The following is a 12,683-nucleotide window of genomic DNA, read 5'->3' on the forward strand; positions in this document are numbered from 1 at the left end:
ACTGTGATCCTCCCCAGCAGATCCCAGCTTTCTTTGGTGCTGACAAGGGTATTTTTCAGTAGCACCAAAGGGATGGTAGGAGGAAGTTTCTGCATCTTCAGCATCTTCAGCAGCAGGTACCACAGCTGGTACAGCCATAAACTTGCACCTTCAGGAACCTAAAAACTTCGACATTCACTCCTGTGAGTGAAGGGCAAAAAACGCCTGAAAGCCCAACACCGTACAATCGCCAGATGCATTTTAGAGAAAAATATACCTGGACAGTTCTTCAGGTTTATAGTTAAATATCCTTTCAAGTAATGAAATGGCCTGATCCAGACCCTGGGTTCAGCCAGACACCATCCAGGTGCCATGAGGTGTACGTGTGGGAAGAGACAAGTCTCACACAGAGCACATTTTACCTCTGCTGGAGCCCAAAGGTAGAGTGCAGCACTCCTTACATGTAGAGAATGGTCCCAGGCAGGAATACAGCCACAGGCAATAAAAACTGTATGTGAGATCCACTTTAAGGAGCTGTGAACGCATGATACAGCTGTTATGCTTTGGAACTCACTGCATGCTGAGTTCTCTTAAAAGGCTGCAGCTGGGCAACAGGGAAAGTGGCTGTGGGGACCCACATTGAACCAGCTGGAGTGTCCTGGGCCAGACAGGCTCTTACAGAGCACAGAGAAGCCTCCACCTTCTCCACAGCAGCTGAGAGCGGCCATACAAAGAAAATTTTCCAGGGAGCAAAGTGGAAAAGAAAGCAGGGAGTCTTCAACACTGCAGACAGAGTGGGAGGCTACTGAAAATAGCAGGGAACAGACATGCAGCTGGGTCACAAGGACAAAAGTATGGCAAATTTCTCAGGATGCAGCCACAGAAGGGGACTGGGTAAAGTTTCTTGCAATATAAAAAGCTGCTAAGAATTCTAGACTTCAGAAGAAATTAAAGTGAAAAATAAGCAAAAGAAAAAGGAAAGAATCTGTCCTAAGGTGTAGGTGCTAAAACTGCTGGTATAGGGGAATTATTTTCAGATTAAAATAGAAAAAGGGCTATCTGCCCCTGCTGATCTGCATTCTCCCTATTTCAAGAATTACCTCATCCTGCTTTGGATGATACTAAAACATTGCTTTCAACAGTCAAAGCTCTTCTAGTATTTTAAATATATTTACTTTAAAGAAAGAACAAACAAGATGCTTTCTCCCCTACATGCTCCCACCACAGAAAGACACTGTCAACATTGCAGAAAGCCACAAGATGGTGTTGCTGATGTGGGTTAGGGTCTGTGTAGTCATCTTCACACTTCCACAGTTTCTCTTCAAACCTACACTTTTCAGGTGGAGAAGTTTCCTCTGGAATTGTTACCATCTTCTGACTTAATTATTCTTTAAGATGTCCTCTGCTTACTGCACTCTTTTCACCATTACAGTACGTCATTTTAAAAATATTTAGTTGATTTGCCCAGCAGAGAGGGAATATGGATTCTCCCCCATTCGAAGTCCTGAGAGCATCCCAATCAAAGTTATGTGCAGACTAATCAGTACATCCAAAACCAAACAAAGATAATGAGGAAGCTGAACATATAAACAAACACAAATCCTAAAGGATTAAGAGTTTCAGGAATCAAAGACCGTATTTCAAAAAGCCTTTTCATTCTAACTTCAGATACATTTTACCCCCATCTCTTCAATTCACATGTGAAAAAATATTCGTACTCTCTTCACTTTCCATCACTTCAAAAGAATGTGCAGGCCTGAGCAGCCATCAGACGTTAGTCAGAGGATTAAAATTGTGGCAGTAAGAGAAAACAGCTATTTAAAGGCAATAGTTCACAGTGGGTATTAAAAACAGCCTCTACTTGGGTCCTAAAGGCTATTCAACTAAAGTTTTCAACTTACTCCACCACAGCAGGTCAGCTAAACTGCTGAGACTATTAGTTGTATACACTGCTCAAGGGAGCTAAAAAGAAAAAACCAAACCCAAAAGACAGAAAAAAATCCAACCTGTTAACAGTAGAGGTATTGTAACTGCTACAAATTCAGGAGCAATAGGACACCAATTCTGGTTGCAGGTAGAAGATGGGTCTTAAAACTTAAGGAACAGGATCTAAATATTTTTTGAAACTGAGGAAAGTAATTTAAAGGTTGTTTTCATCAATTCCCATCACCAGAAATCTTAGCTCCTCCTCAAATATAAGAGGAACATGAATTTATATTCTCCCTTGTCCTGCTCAGACAGTGAATTAAAGGCTAGTTTAAAAAGTGACTGAATACAGCAGACAAGAATGTCTTGATAGTTGGTTTAGTTAAAAGCACATGAAGGTTCTGAGCTTTGTTGCAAATACCATACCCTTATTATTATGTCTGAAATCCTTCCGTCACTCTTATTTTGTGTCTGACAGCATCACACACATGGCCCAGGCAGGCTTAATCTTCCCCACGTTTTCACTGTCAAAAAACAGTGTCACTGCTCCAGTGGAGTGATGTGATCCCAGCAGGATAGCAGGTGGCCTTAAGAGCTCTGCTAGCCAGGACCAATTGTGAATAGGGCTTTGCAGAAACAAAACGAAGTCCTAAATGAAGCCAGACAATGAAGCTGTAATCAAAGGAAAAACAGGAAATCAGGGAGAACTTCCCTCTACCCAGCAGCAAGTGGGTTTGTGAATTCCTTCCTTTATGGCACAGGCCATTTAATGGGGTCTGACTTGGCACTTACAACACACCTTTCAAGCACAGCTGTAGTTACATTTCTCCAAGACAGGTATTTGCACCTCAGCAAATAATCTCCTCTCCCACTGGAGAGGAGCAAAATATCTGCCTTGAACCATGCATTTAGATAAGATCCAGTTCATACAAGTTTCAGGCTCACAGTTTAGCACCTCATTCAATATTTGCATCAGGGCTTCTGTCACTACCAGCCACCTACGCTGTAGTCCTGCATCCTCTACAGCTTTCAAGTGGATACAATTTGTACCGAAGACGCAATACACTGTACAGCTGCACACTGCATAATGTTTCCATCATTAAGTGTCACTTGTTTTCACGTCTTAATTTGCATGCAACAGCCTGGAGTGAACCTTGGGTAGCATTAAGGCATCTCAATTAAACAGGAACAATTTAGTTTGGCTAATCAACCCTATTGTCCCAGCAAGCAAAAAGCTGAGCCACGTGTACCAGTCTGGAAGGGAATCACTGGTACCACAGGTTAAACCTTGAGAGCCTGGAGAACAAGTAGACAGAAGCTTTTTTTGTCACAAGGCTGTGCAGAGTGGAAGACAAGATCCCACAGCAAGTAACTGCTACCTCAACAATTTCTTTTGCTTACGGATGAATCACCAGCAAAGCTGGAGCCAGTATGTGTAAGTGGCAATGGATGCTGTTGTTTGAGACAGAAGACTGAATTTCAGATACAGAAGTATAAAAGGCAGACGGAATTCTGTATGATTAATGACTGTGGGGGTCAGGAATCATGAGAAATCTGTGGGGGAGATCTTAGTGGTTATGGCTGTGTTTCTGTTTCACAGGGGGTTCTGACCCATGATGTGAAGCACTCTTATAATGATAGATTGTGTCAGTAATTTGGTGGTTATGGGGAGGCTTGACAATACTTGGGGAGAATTCCAACATACAACAGGAGTAGCTTGTAGGGAGGAACCTGTATGTACACACTGGTGAAAAGGAGTTTCAGATATTGCTGGCTTTTTTTCTTAAGGATTATCTCATGATTGATTGTATTCTTTGTTTCAAAGCTAAAAAATATTTGAATGTAGTAGTCTGTCAAGAATGACCCATCCCTTCTCTTGGGTTCTTATGATCACATCATTTTGTTTACTAAGATGTTCCACCTCCCTCTGTTACTCTTTGTAAATTTTTCCACAGCACCAGGGGGATAGAGCAACGTCATCAGTACAAAAGGTGCTGATTAATGCACAATAGCAATAAAAGAAAAGATAATGTATCTGTTTAACTGTCTAAATTATTAGCTGAAACAAAGGATTGCTATATTAAAAAAAAAATCACAGAAGTACATTAAAGGGTTCATGAAGATAAATATTTCCTCTAACCTTTAATAACTCAATAATTGCTTTGAAAAAATAAAAAAAACAAACCGAAACAAACTGTATGCAACCCAACTTACTTCAATTTGAAAGAGTTCCCCAGCACCTTCACAGTCATTGGATGTAATTATGGGGGTATGAATATGCACATATCCATTATCCTGGAACAGACAGAAGAGCAAAGTTAACGAGCTGTCACCCTGAAAGATGACATCAACCAGCACACATAACTAGGCCATTAGCCCCCAGCCAGGGCAGCACATGTAGTCTTTTGAGCAGCTTCTGCCTTACAGGGACAGATGACAAATTATATGCTACCATGATTTACAAATCAGTGTTTACTACCTGCGTGTTTTCCTCCAGGTTTCATAACCAAAAGAGATTTATGTCATTACTATGAGTTTTTTTCAGTGGCCTGTCTCCCCACCATTCCCCTTTCTTCTCACTTCCTCCAGCATATTTATATCTTTGGGCAGTTTAGATCAAATTCACCCCTAAGACCTTAACACTTTGTTTCTTTCAGCTTTTTGGAAGGCAGTGGTTAGGCAAAGGACACTCTTTGTATGCTGCATTAAGAGAAGTGATCAAATGTGTTGGATGACAGAAATCACACACTGGATGAAAGAGACGTTAAAAACACCCAACCACCAATAAAGTATCAGTCCTACTTTGCATCTTCTAAGATACTGAAGTCAAGCTGATTTTAAGAGACAGGGTATACCCTGGCTTGCTCATGTTCTAGGTACCTGCAGAATTACACATGCATGTAATAGTTCATAAATCCAGTAGAGGCCTCTGAAACCAGTAAGGCTGAATGAAGAGAGCCCCTACTCTCTGGATTTCTCTGTAGTGCAACCATAGGCTTTTAAAACAGTTGCAACCTAATACTCAGTGGATGGATACATCTTAGCTTCACAGCTTTTACCAGAATAATACAATTCACTCAGTCACATGAGAGGTCCTTGTCGTTATCACCAGCTTGTTAAGTGACTAGGAAGACAGGAGTAGTATTTACTGCCCACTCTGAGAATCAAACTAGAATTCATTTGGAACAAAAACCTCATATGGTCATGCAATGCATTTTGTGGGAGTACAGTAACACAACCAAGAGGGAGCAAAGTCCCTGCAGTCAGCTCTAGGCTACCTTGGTTACACGTACAAAAACCTTGGCTCCTCACTGGGATCCAGTTACTGCACAGAAGGAAGTCTTGGATCCAGACCTACTTGCTTTGCCTGGAGAAGGAAGTTTTAGTCTAGCAGTACAAAATGCAGGCCTCTGACACAGCTCCCTGCATATTTAGAGCCCTGCTGGTTACATGGCCTCCCAGCTCTACAGGAGATGTTTGAAAAATGCCTAATTTCCTCATACAGTGGTAGTAGTTGCTGTAAAGAAGCAAACTTCACATAGAAGACCCCTTACGTGCTTTGGAGAGTAATGCAAACTGCACAGATCTGAAATAAGAGAATCCCCTAAAAACCTCTTGGATAATTCCCCTTATAAAAGCTTCTAAAATAATTCAAGTTGCACTACTGGCTCTCACTAACCTGGAACTTAATGCACAGAATGGAAGTTGCCATTCACAATGCAACTATCTTACTAGGAACAATGTTTCTATACCACATGGACCACAATTCTCAGGAGAAGATTTAAAGGGGACAGTTTAGCGTTTGACATCCAAATCAAAGGCACTTAGCACTAGTCATTCATTCCTGGAAATGAGCAGGCTAAAAAAGAGATGTTTTTAAAGTTACAGAGAGTCTTGATAATTTTGTGTATTCAAACAACTCCACTTATTTTCTTCCCCCATTAAGCTCCTTAGAGCTTTGCCCAGTGAAAATGCTCAAATTATATTTTGCAGCTATGGTATGTTCTGACCTTGTCAAGTTGGAAATTGCAATATTCTTGGGATGATGCAAGTGGCAATTTTAAAACTTCCTTTCATTAGAGGTGGAATAAAACCACAGACATTCCTGGTGCTAGGAGAGTTCTCATACAAGCTTTTGTAAATATCAGGTCTGGGACCAAATCTTCTTTATTCCTTTAAAAATAACTTTAGTGTAGCTGCTGCTGCTAAATTGATGATAGATTCTACTTTTTAAAAGAGCTCTGCTCTTGAGCATCGTAAACAGGAAGGTATGTCAGAGCCTGAGCAGGATCTGGTTTGGAGAAGCAAAGCCTGAATAAGGTGGTTTTGTACCTGGGCTGCCTGCGGTGTCCAGGTTTGGAAGCACAAACCGTTGTAGGCAATGCCATCTAGTGGCTCGACACCGGTACAGACTGATTCCCAACAGAGCTGGCTTCTGTCTTAGGAGCAGGCACAATCCTGAAACCAGCAGATTTAGCTGACAGGGGACCCCCTCCACCCCAACAAAACCCACAAAACTCATTCAAACACCATGCAATTCCACACAGGCAGTTCTCAGAGCAAGCAACCCTTCTTTGCCACTGCAGGCAATAAAGACCAGCAAACCTGAAACCAGAAATTCATCTTGACATTTCTGACCTGTTCCTTGGGCCACACTAATTATTACGTATGAATTTTGTCATCAAAATTATCTGAATATGATTCTATTCTATCTAAAGCCAGTTTATCTAAACTAAAATATGTTTATTTACAGGAACAGCTTTAAAGAAAGGCTCAGGTGTGCTAGAGGACTTGCTACCTTTCTTTTTCTAGTCACACGTGGTCTCTATGTGACATCTGGCATCAGAGCCAATTCACTGCCCTCCTGCCTGGACAAAGCCTGTGCTGTACCCACAGCTTAAGAGTGACACATTCAGAAAACACAGGTGGCTCCCACCCATCAGTTTCAAATGCATCAGACCAGGAGTCTCCTAATGTCAGCCAACAGCATCCACACAGACTTGTTATTGCAGTAAGAGGCAAGAACAGAGAATAACATGAAGCTCTGAGTCAGTTTGTCTGTGTTCCTGTATCACAGATTTTTCCACGTGGGAGGAGGTTTCTGTCCAAGGACCATAAGGTCACTGCAGAGGGTGGGTTAAACAAGATGATACTATGTTGTGTTCCACAGACCACACACTTGCAGGCAATTATACTGCAACTCTGTGAAAGGGCTAAATAACAGGAAATGGGTGGAAAGACACTGACAGGCCACAGATGTGCTAACCTGATCATAAGTAACAGTTTGGCCAAGGCCCAGCTCAGCCTGAAAGAAAACCACTGTGTGCAAAATCCATACCCTGCAGGCAAGATGTCATGGTCCTTCCCTCCTAACCTGCTCCCATAAAGCCAGCCTGAGTGGAGCCTTCTGCTTGAGAGGCTCGGTACAGAAGGGACTACCTGGAAGAAGGAGTGGATGCCTGCAGTGGCTTCACTGCGGATTCGCAGGAGGGCGCCCAGAGTGTTGTTCCTGCAGCGCAGGTGAGGGAACTGTCGGACGTACTCCAGTGGATGCCTCTCCTTCATTTTCAGGGGAAATGACTGAAAACAACAAGGAAATCAAAGTAAGAGGATGAGAACTTGGGAGTCCATGCAGTTTTATTGCTATTCACAGAATGCCATCTCTCCCTATAAAACTCAATCACCATTACAGAGCACTGAAGAACTAGATGCTTCTGCCTATCTTTTCTGGTTATTTTGTGTATTTTACAATGCTTAGAGCAGAGCAAGAGCCATGAACATGAGAAGAAGTATTAGCATTCTAAAACACTCCACCTTTTGGATGTTGAGCTCCCCCAAAACCCAGCTGTTCACCTCACTGCTGCAACAGCAAGCTAGTTCTGAATGTGCCTGTGGCAGATACAGCTCTTCCAGCTGCACAACCTGGAGCGTCTTGACTGTTCCACTGTTTCTCTAATTCATAGCCAAGCTGGACTTAGCAGGTAAGCCACCTGCACAAGTAAGTGCTTCAGGGTGGGACAAAGGCATACTCCTAACTGTCAGCCTGTGCACAATTTCTATGGAGAAATGGCTCTGTCACAGAAACGAGCTTTCATGGTGATCCAATGTTTCTCCTTTGATGCACCCTACAGACACTACTGACAAACCAAAGTCTGCAGGACCACTCAGACTTAAAGAAATTTCAAGCATGCGTTGCTGGATTCTTGGACCTCCAAAAAATTGATTTCCAGCAGTCCTACCCCTCCTGCTATAGTGACATACCCAAATATCACAAGGTCCCACCACATGAATGGTTTCAGCTTGCAGCTCCATGTTTTGCATCCTATGAGGACTTTTGACAAGCTTCCCTTGCACTTCCACTGCACTTCCAAAAGTCAGGTCTCTAAGCAAGAAAAAAATAACAGCTTAATTAGGTGCTGATACAACTACATTCAGAAGAGAGATTGCTGTTAATTTAGCTGGATTACTTAGGATCACAAGAGATGCTGTAGCCATAGAGCTTAACTGATGACATGAAGAATTATTAAATGCAGAGCTGGGAATGGGAAGAGATTCACAAAGCTATAGAAGAATTTAGGACAAAGCAGGAATGTTGGACAAGTGGGGAGAAAAGTGACAGATTTTTATTAGAAGGGGCTCTTGGTGGAGACAAACACGGTTAGTGAGTCCCTGGCACAGGGAGGGAGGCGTAAGGACAGCCCTCCAAGCACTGCTTAGCACATGTATTTCTCCAGGTAGGTCCATTCAAATAGACCTACCTCTTTTCCAGGCTGGGATCTGCGACCACCTGGAGGCTTTCCAGAGAACTCCCATCATTTATGTGCAGGAATAAAACTTCCTTCTGGGATCGGACAGAGCGAACCCAGCCCTAGAGGTAAAAGAAAAAGAGATTTGTTATTTTTTGGCAGGAACGCTGTGTGCTCATGCTCTTCTTCCAGCTGAGCTGGACACACCATTTCAGGCCTACTTCAGCTTCTTACTGAAATCAAAGTAACTGTTTATTTGGAGGCAAAAAAAAAAAAGATAATAAAAAACAAAAAGAGAAAAAAAGTTAGTGTCAGTTTTTCTTTTGATTTCAAAGCAGAGAGAAACAAATCCTTAGGGAGACATCCTTCTGAAGCAGCGTCTCTTCCTGAGAAGAGTAAGGATTAAAAAGATGTACCTGCATCTTTGGGAAGCTGAGAATACAGAAAGCAACGAAATGCTCTGAAGATATAAAGTGTTTTGGCAAAGTACATATTCCTATCACTGATGTCCCTTCCAAACTCTTCTTACTAAAACAGGAGAGACCAGTAATGCACTGTTATTCATTACAATACACGCAAGACCACTCTGACCAATCAGTTTTGTTGTTGTATCCTTGTAGAAAGGTTCCAATGTTTCAAATCTTCAAATCTGTTCACTAGTGGTTTATGTGCCCTAAAATGCTGGACTGCTAGAACAATGTTGCAGCCAATAGATTCACATGAAAAACTACATATTCATAAAAAAAAAAAAAAAAAAAAAAAAAAAAAAAAGAAGCCTTGGATGTTTCTCCTTTCATCTCAAAAACCAAGACTGCTTCATTGAGCCCACGGGGGAAAAAAAAAAAAAGCTATTAAGAAAAAAAAAATTTAGAAATACTGTATTCAGCTTCATGAAAAGAATAAAACTAATGATACCACAATTCATTGTAACGGCTAAACAGGAAAACCGACCATGTACAGTGCAGGCTAATGTCTTAATTTCAGTTTTTTAATGACATATAAATTTTAATTACTTTTTAATTGGAAATGTCATGTCAGTACCGAGGCAGCAAGCAATAGTAATAGCATGCAAAATATAACTCCCATAGTTGCTCCTCAGCTCACCAGAGTTGAGACAAAGCTGGCCTTCAAAGCAAAATTATCTGCTGGGGGCCTTGCAGATCATCTTCTAACAATATTGTAGAGAACAACCAAAACCAGTGCTGATTAAACAACCAAACTGCCTCTTTTCCAACCAGTTTCGTATTTCTCTTAAGTGGAAGGGATCAAATAGTCCAAATGACTTCAAACTGGGCAAGTGCTTTAGGGATTTTTTACCAACCAAACCAATGCAAATCCATCTACTTCTGTCACCCAGACAGAACAAACCAAGAATGAAACAGCACCTGAAGCAAAGCGTGTTATAGTTTTAAGAATGACTACTAACACAGGCAAAGCATTACACAGGCTTGTATAACACGCTTTCCATATTCCATGTAAAGAACCATGGAAGATTTTAAATATGTGACTCTAGTGTGTCAGGCAGGGTAAACTACCCCTGGAGAGTGTTCCACCCAAAGGAAGAACTATTCAAGAAACAAGATCATCTGGGCATCCTCTTATTTGTATGGTGAAAGTAAAAGGTATTTCCTACAGTAACATGCCTGAAGCTGTTGTGCTTATCCTCTGTATTCCAGGAAATCCCCAGAACACACCATGTATGTTAGAATGGATGCACGTTTAATGTATAATGGCAGATATTTTTCCTCAGTTTCCCTCTCCACAAACACTCCTTAACAAAACACAGCAAAAAATTAACAAAGAAACATTCTCAAGAGCTTTTTTTGCCACCTCATCAAGCTGTTCTGGAATCTATTAAATGAGAGGAGGAGTCTTGCATCCTGCAATAGGAAAAAAAGCATACCCACAGGCTTGTATTGGAGCAGCAGAGGCTGCAGCAGCAATGTTCTGACCACTTCACACCTCACCAGAATGAACGTACAATAAAAGTGACAATCCTGACTGTAACCACTAAACTGCACATTCCAACAAGCTGGCCATTATAAGGTTGGATTTAAGCCAGACCAGATTCCTAGCCCATTTTAATACAAAACCCCCACACTTTGCTAGCAAAGGGGAAGAGCAAAGCAGCAAGGGTCTGGAGGGCAGGGAAGGGGGAGGAATGACAGTGCTGCAAATTTTAGCATCAGTTTATTCTAGCTTGCATTATTCAACAAACTACATCTGAAAAGAACTAACACTGGATGAGCTTCTTCCTACCTTATTAGGCTTCACCTACGTATGAGCAGGAATACCAGCATGCTACAAGCTGGTTTTTGGGTCAGTAAAATCACAGAAAGACTTGAACTGTAAGGGAACTTAAAGGTTATCCAGTTCTAACCACACTGCCATGGGCAGGGACACCTTCCACTAGACCAGGTTGCTCCAAGTCCCATCCTGGCCGTGAACATTTCCAGGGATGGAGCAACTACATCTTCTCTAGGCAACCTGTGCCAGTGTCTCACCCCCTTCACAGTGAGAAATGTCCTTCTTATAAAGCTAAATCTATCCTCTTTCAGTTTTGTTTAAAACTGTTACCAAGTACCCTCGTCCTTTTAATATTCATCCAGAAATCCTGACAACTGCACAGCTCGGCATCGAAAAAGGGACTCTGTGCAACCACTGCCCTGCCAGTTGGAAACATCAGAAAACAGGAGAACACACATTCCTATGCCAAGGAAAAGTGCTCTACAGCTAAAAGGCCCATTAATTCCAGGCTATCCTGGTTCACAAGAGGAGCCAAATACAAACGTCAGTAGAAGTGTTATCGATGGTTCTGACACTGCCCTAAACCTGGACGTACGTGGCACAAGACCAGTGAAAAAGCTTTAAAAACAACAGCACGCAGGCAATGTCTCGCTTTCCGGAACAGAGGCGGTGATAAAGCCAGCGTGGATGAGCACATTCAGTACACCCCATCACAGCGACAACGCTCTCCGCACGTGCCGAGTGACCCCAAAGCTTCGCTGGCTGCGGCAACAGCGAACTGAGCACGCACAGCGGGAGAACACACGGAGAGGCTCGGCACGACGGCAGAGCACAACTGGGAGCGCAGCAAAACGCTCTGCAGAGCTCCCGTTTCCTGCAGGCCCTCCCCTCCGCTCCGCTCGGGCTCCGGGCCGGGCCGTGGCCGGGCGCACCCGGGCACGCACCTGCACTCTGACCGCGTCCGCCGGCTCCCGCGCCCCCAGCGCCTCCCGCACCCGCAGCCGCACGGCCCGCGGCAGGGAGGCGCAGCGGCGGAGGGCCCGCCACCCGCCACGGGCGCCCAGCATGGCAAAGCCCGGCGGGCCCGCTCCCCCAGAGCCCGGCCCGAGCCCGGCCCGAGCCCGGCCCGAGCCCGGCCGCCCTCTCCCGGCTCCCGCTCCGCGCCCGGCCCGCTCCCGCACGGGCCCACGTGAGTCCGCCTGTCGCCCGCCGCCCCACGTGGCCGCCCGCCCCGCCAATGGCAGCCCTGACTGCCCCCGGCCAGCCAATCGGAACAGAATACGCGACTCAGCCCACCTATTCCGCCGCCCGGGCGCAAGCAGCCCTGGGAAATGTAGTTGCTCCTATGGGGTGTCGGCTCCTAGCGGGACACGTGGGAATTCGACCCCGCGAGTGGGAGGAAGGATGCTCCGTGGCCACGGGAGAGACCCCGTGTTGGGACTCAAGGGATCCCCGTGGCGGGGGTAGGGTATCCTACTGATCTCTGGGACCGCCTCAGCGGCAGCGCGGTCTGAGGATGGCGTGCGGTGCTTCTCAGGACCTTCCCCTCTCCCGTCCTCCTGGGCTTTTCTCATAGCCCCTCGATATTCCTCGCTTTTCCTGATAAGAGGCGCAGGACTTGGATCTGCTCTGCAAGCCTTGATGACGAATAAACCTTTTCTCCTGTTTCTTTTTGAGGCTTATGCCCCCCTGTCCTTCCAGCTCATGTGGATGGATGGTGGGGAGCAGCCATCAGGGTCTCCAGCTCTGCAGGGAATGACTTGGCAATAGAGGTGGGCTTAAAAT

General features: G+C 44.2%; 1 protein-coding gene across 8 annotated transcripts in view; it reads right to left on the reverse strand.

Annotated features, from left to right (window-relative positions):
* Positions 1 to 11,982, reverse strand: part of NARS2 (asparaginyl-tRNA synthetase 2, mitochondrial) — a 48,675-nt gene extending 36,693 nt beyond the window's left edge. For 3 of the 8 annotated variants that reach the window (XM_053971782.1, XM_053971781.1, XM_053971779.1), the window contains exons 1-5: positions 11,843 to 11,982; positions 8,664 to 8,773; positions 8,167 to 8,287; positions 7,345 to 7,485; positions 4,120 to 4,200 (exon numbers count right to left, since the gene is read on the reverse strand). In XM_053971782.1, the coding sequence (XP_053827757.1) occupies positions 4,120 to 4,200; positions 7,345 to 7,485; positions 8,167 to 8,287; positions 8,664 to 8,773; positions 11,843 to 11,965 (576 nt within the window). In that variant the 5' untranslated portion in view covers positions 11,966 to 11,982. Of the gene's footprint in view, positions 1 to 4,119; positions 4,201 to 7,344; positions 7,486 to 8,166; positions 8,288 to 8,663; positions 8,774 to 9,755; positions 9,775 to 10,910; positions 10,966 to 11,493; positions 11,523 to 11,842 lie in introns of those variants that run through there. The other 5 variants (XM_053971780.1, XM_053971783.1, XM_053971784.1 and 2 more) reach the window with 5 other exon arrangements.
* Between the last annotated feature and the right edge of the window lie 701 nt (positions 11,983 to 12,683).

Source organism: Vidua macroura, chromosome 2 (assembly GCF_024509145.1).
Source record: "Vidua macroura isolate BioBank_ID:100142 chromosome 2, ASM2450914v1, whole genome shotgun sequence".
In the NCBI taxonomy this organism is placed as follows: Eukaryota; Metazoa; Chordata; class Aves; order Passeriformes; family Viduidae; genus Vidua; species Vidua macroura.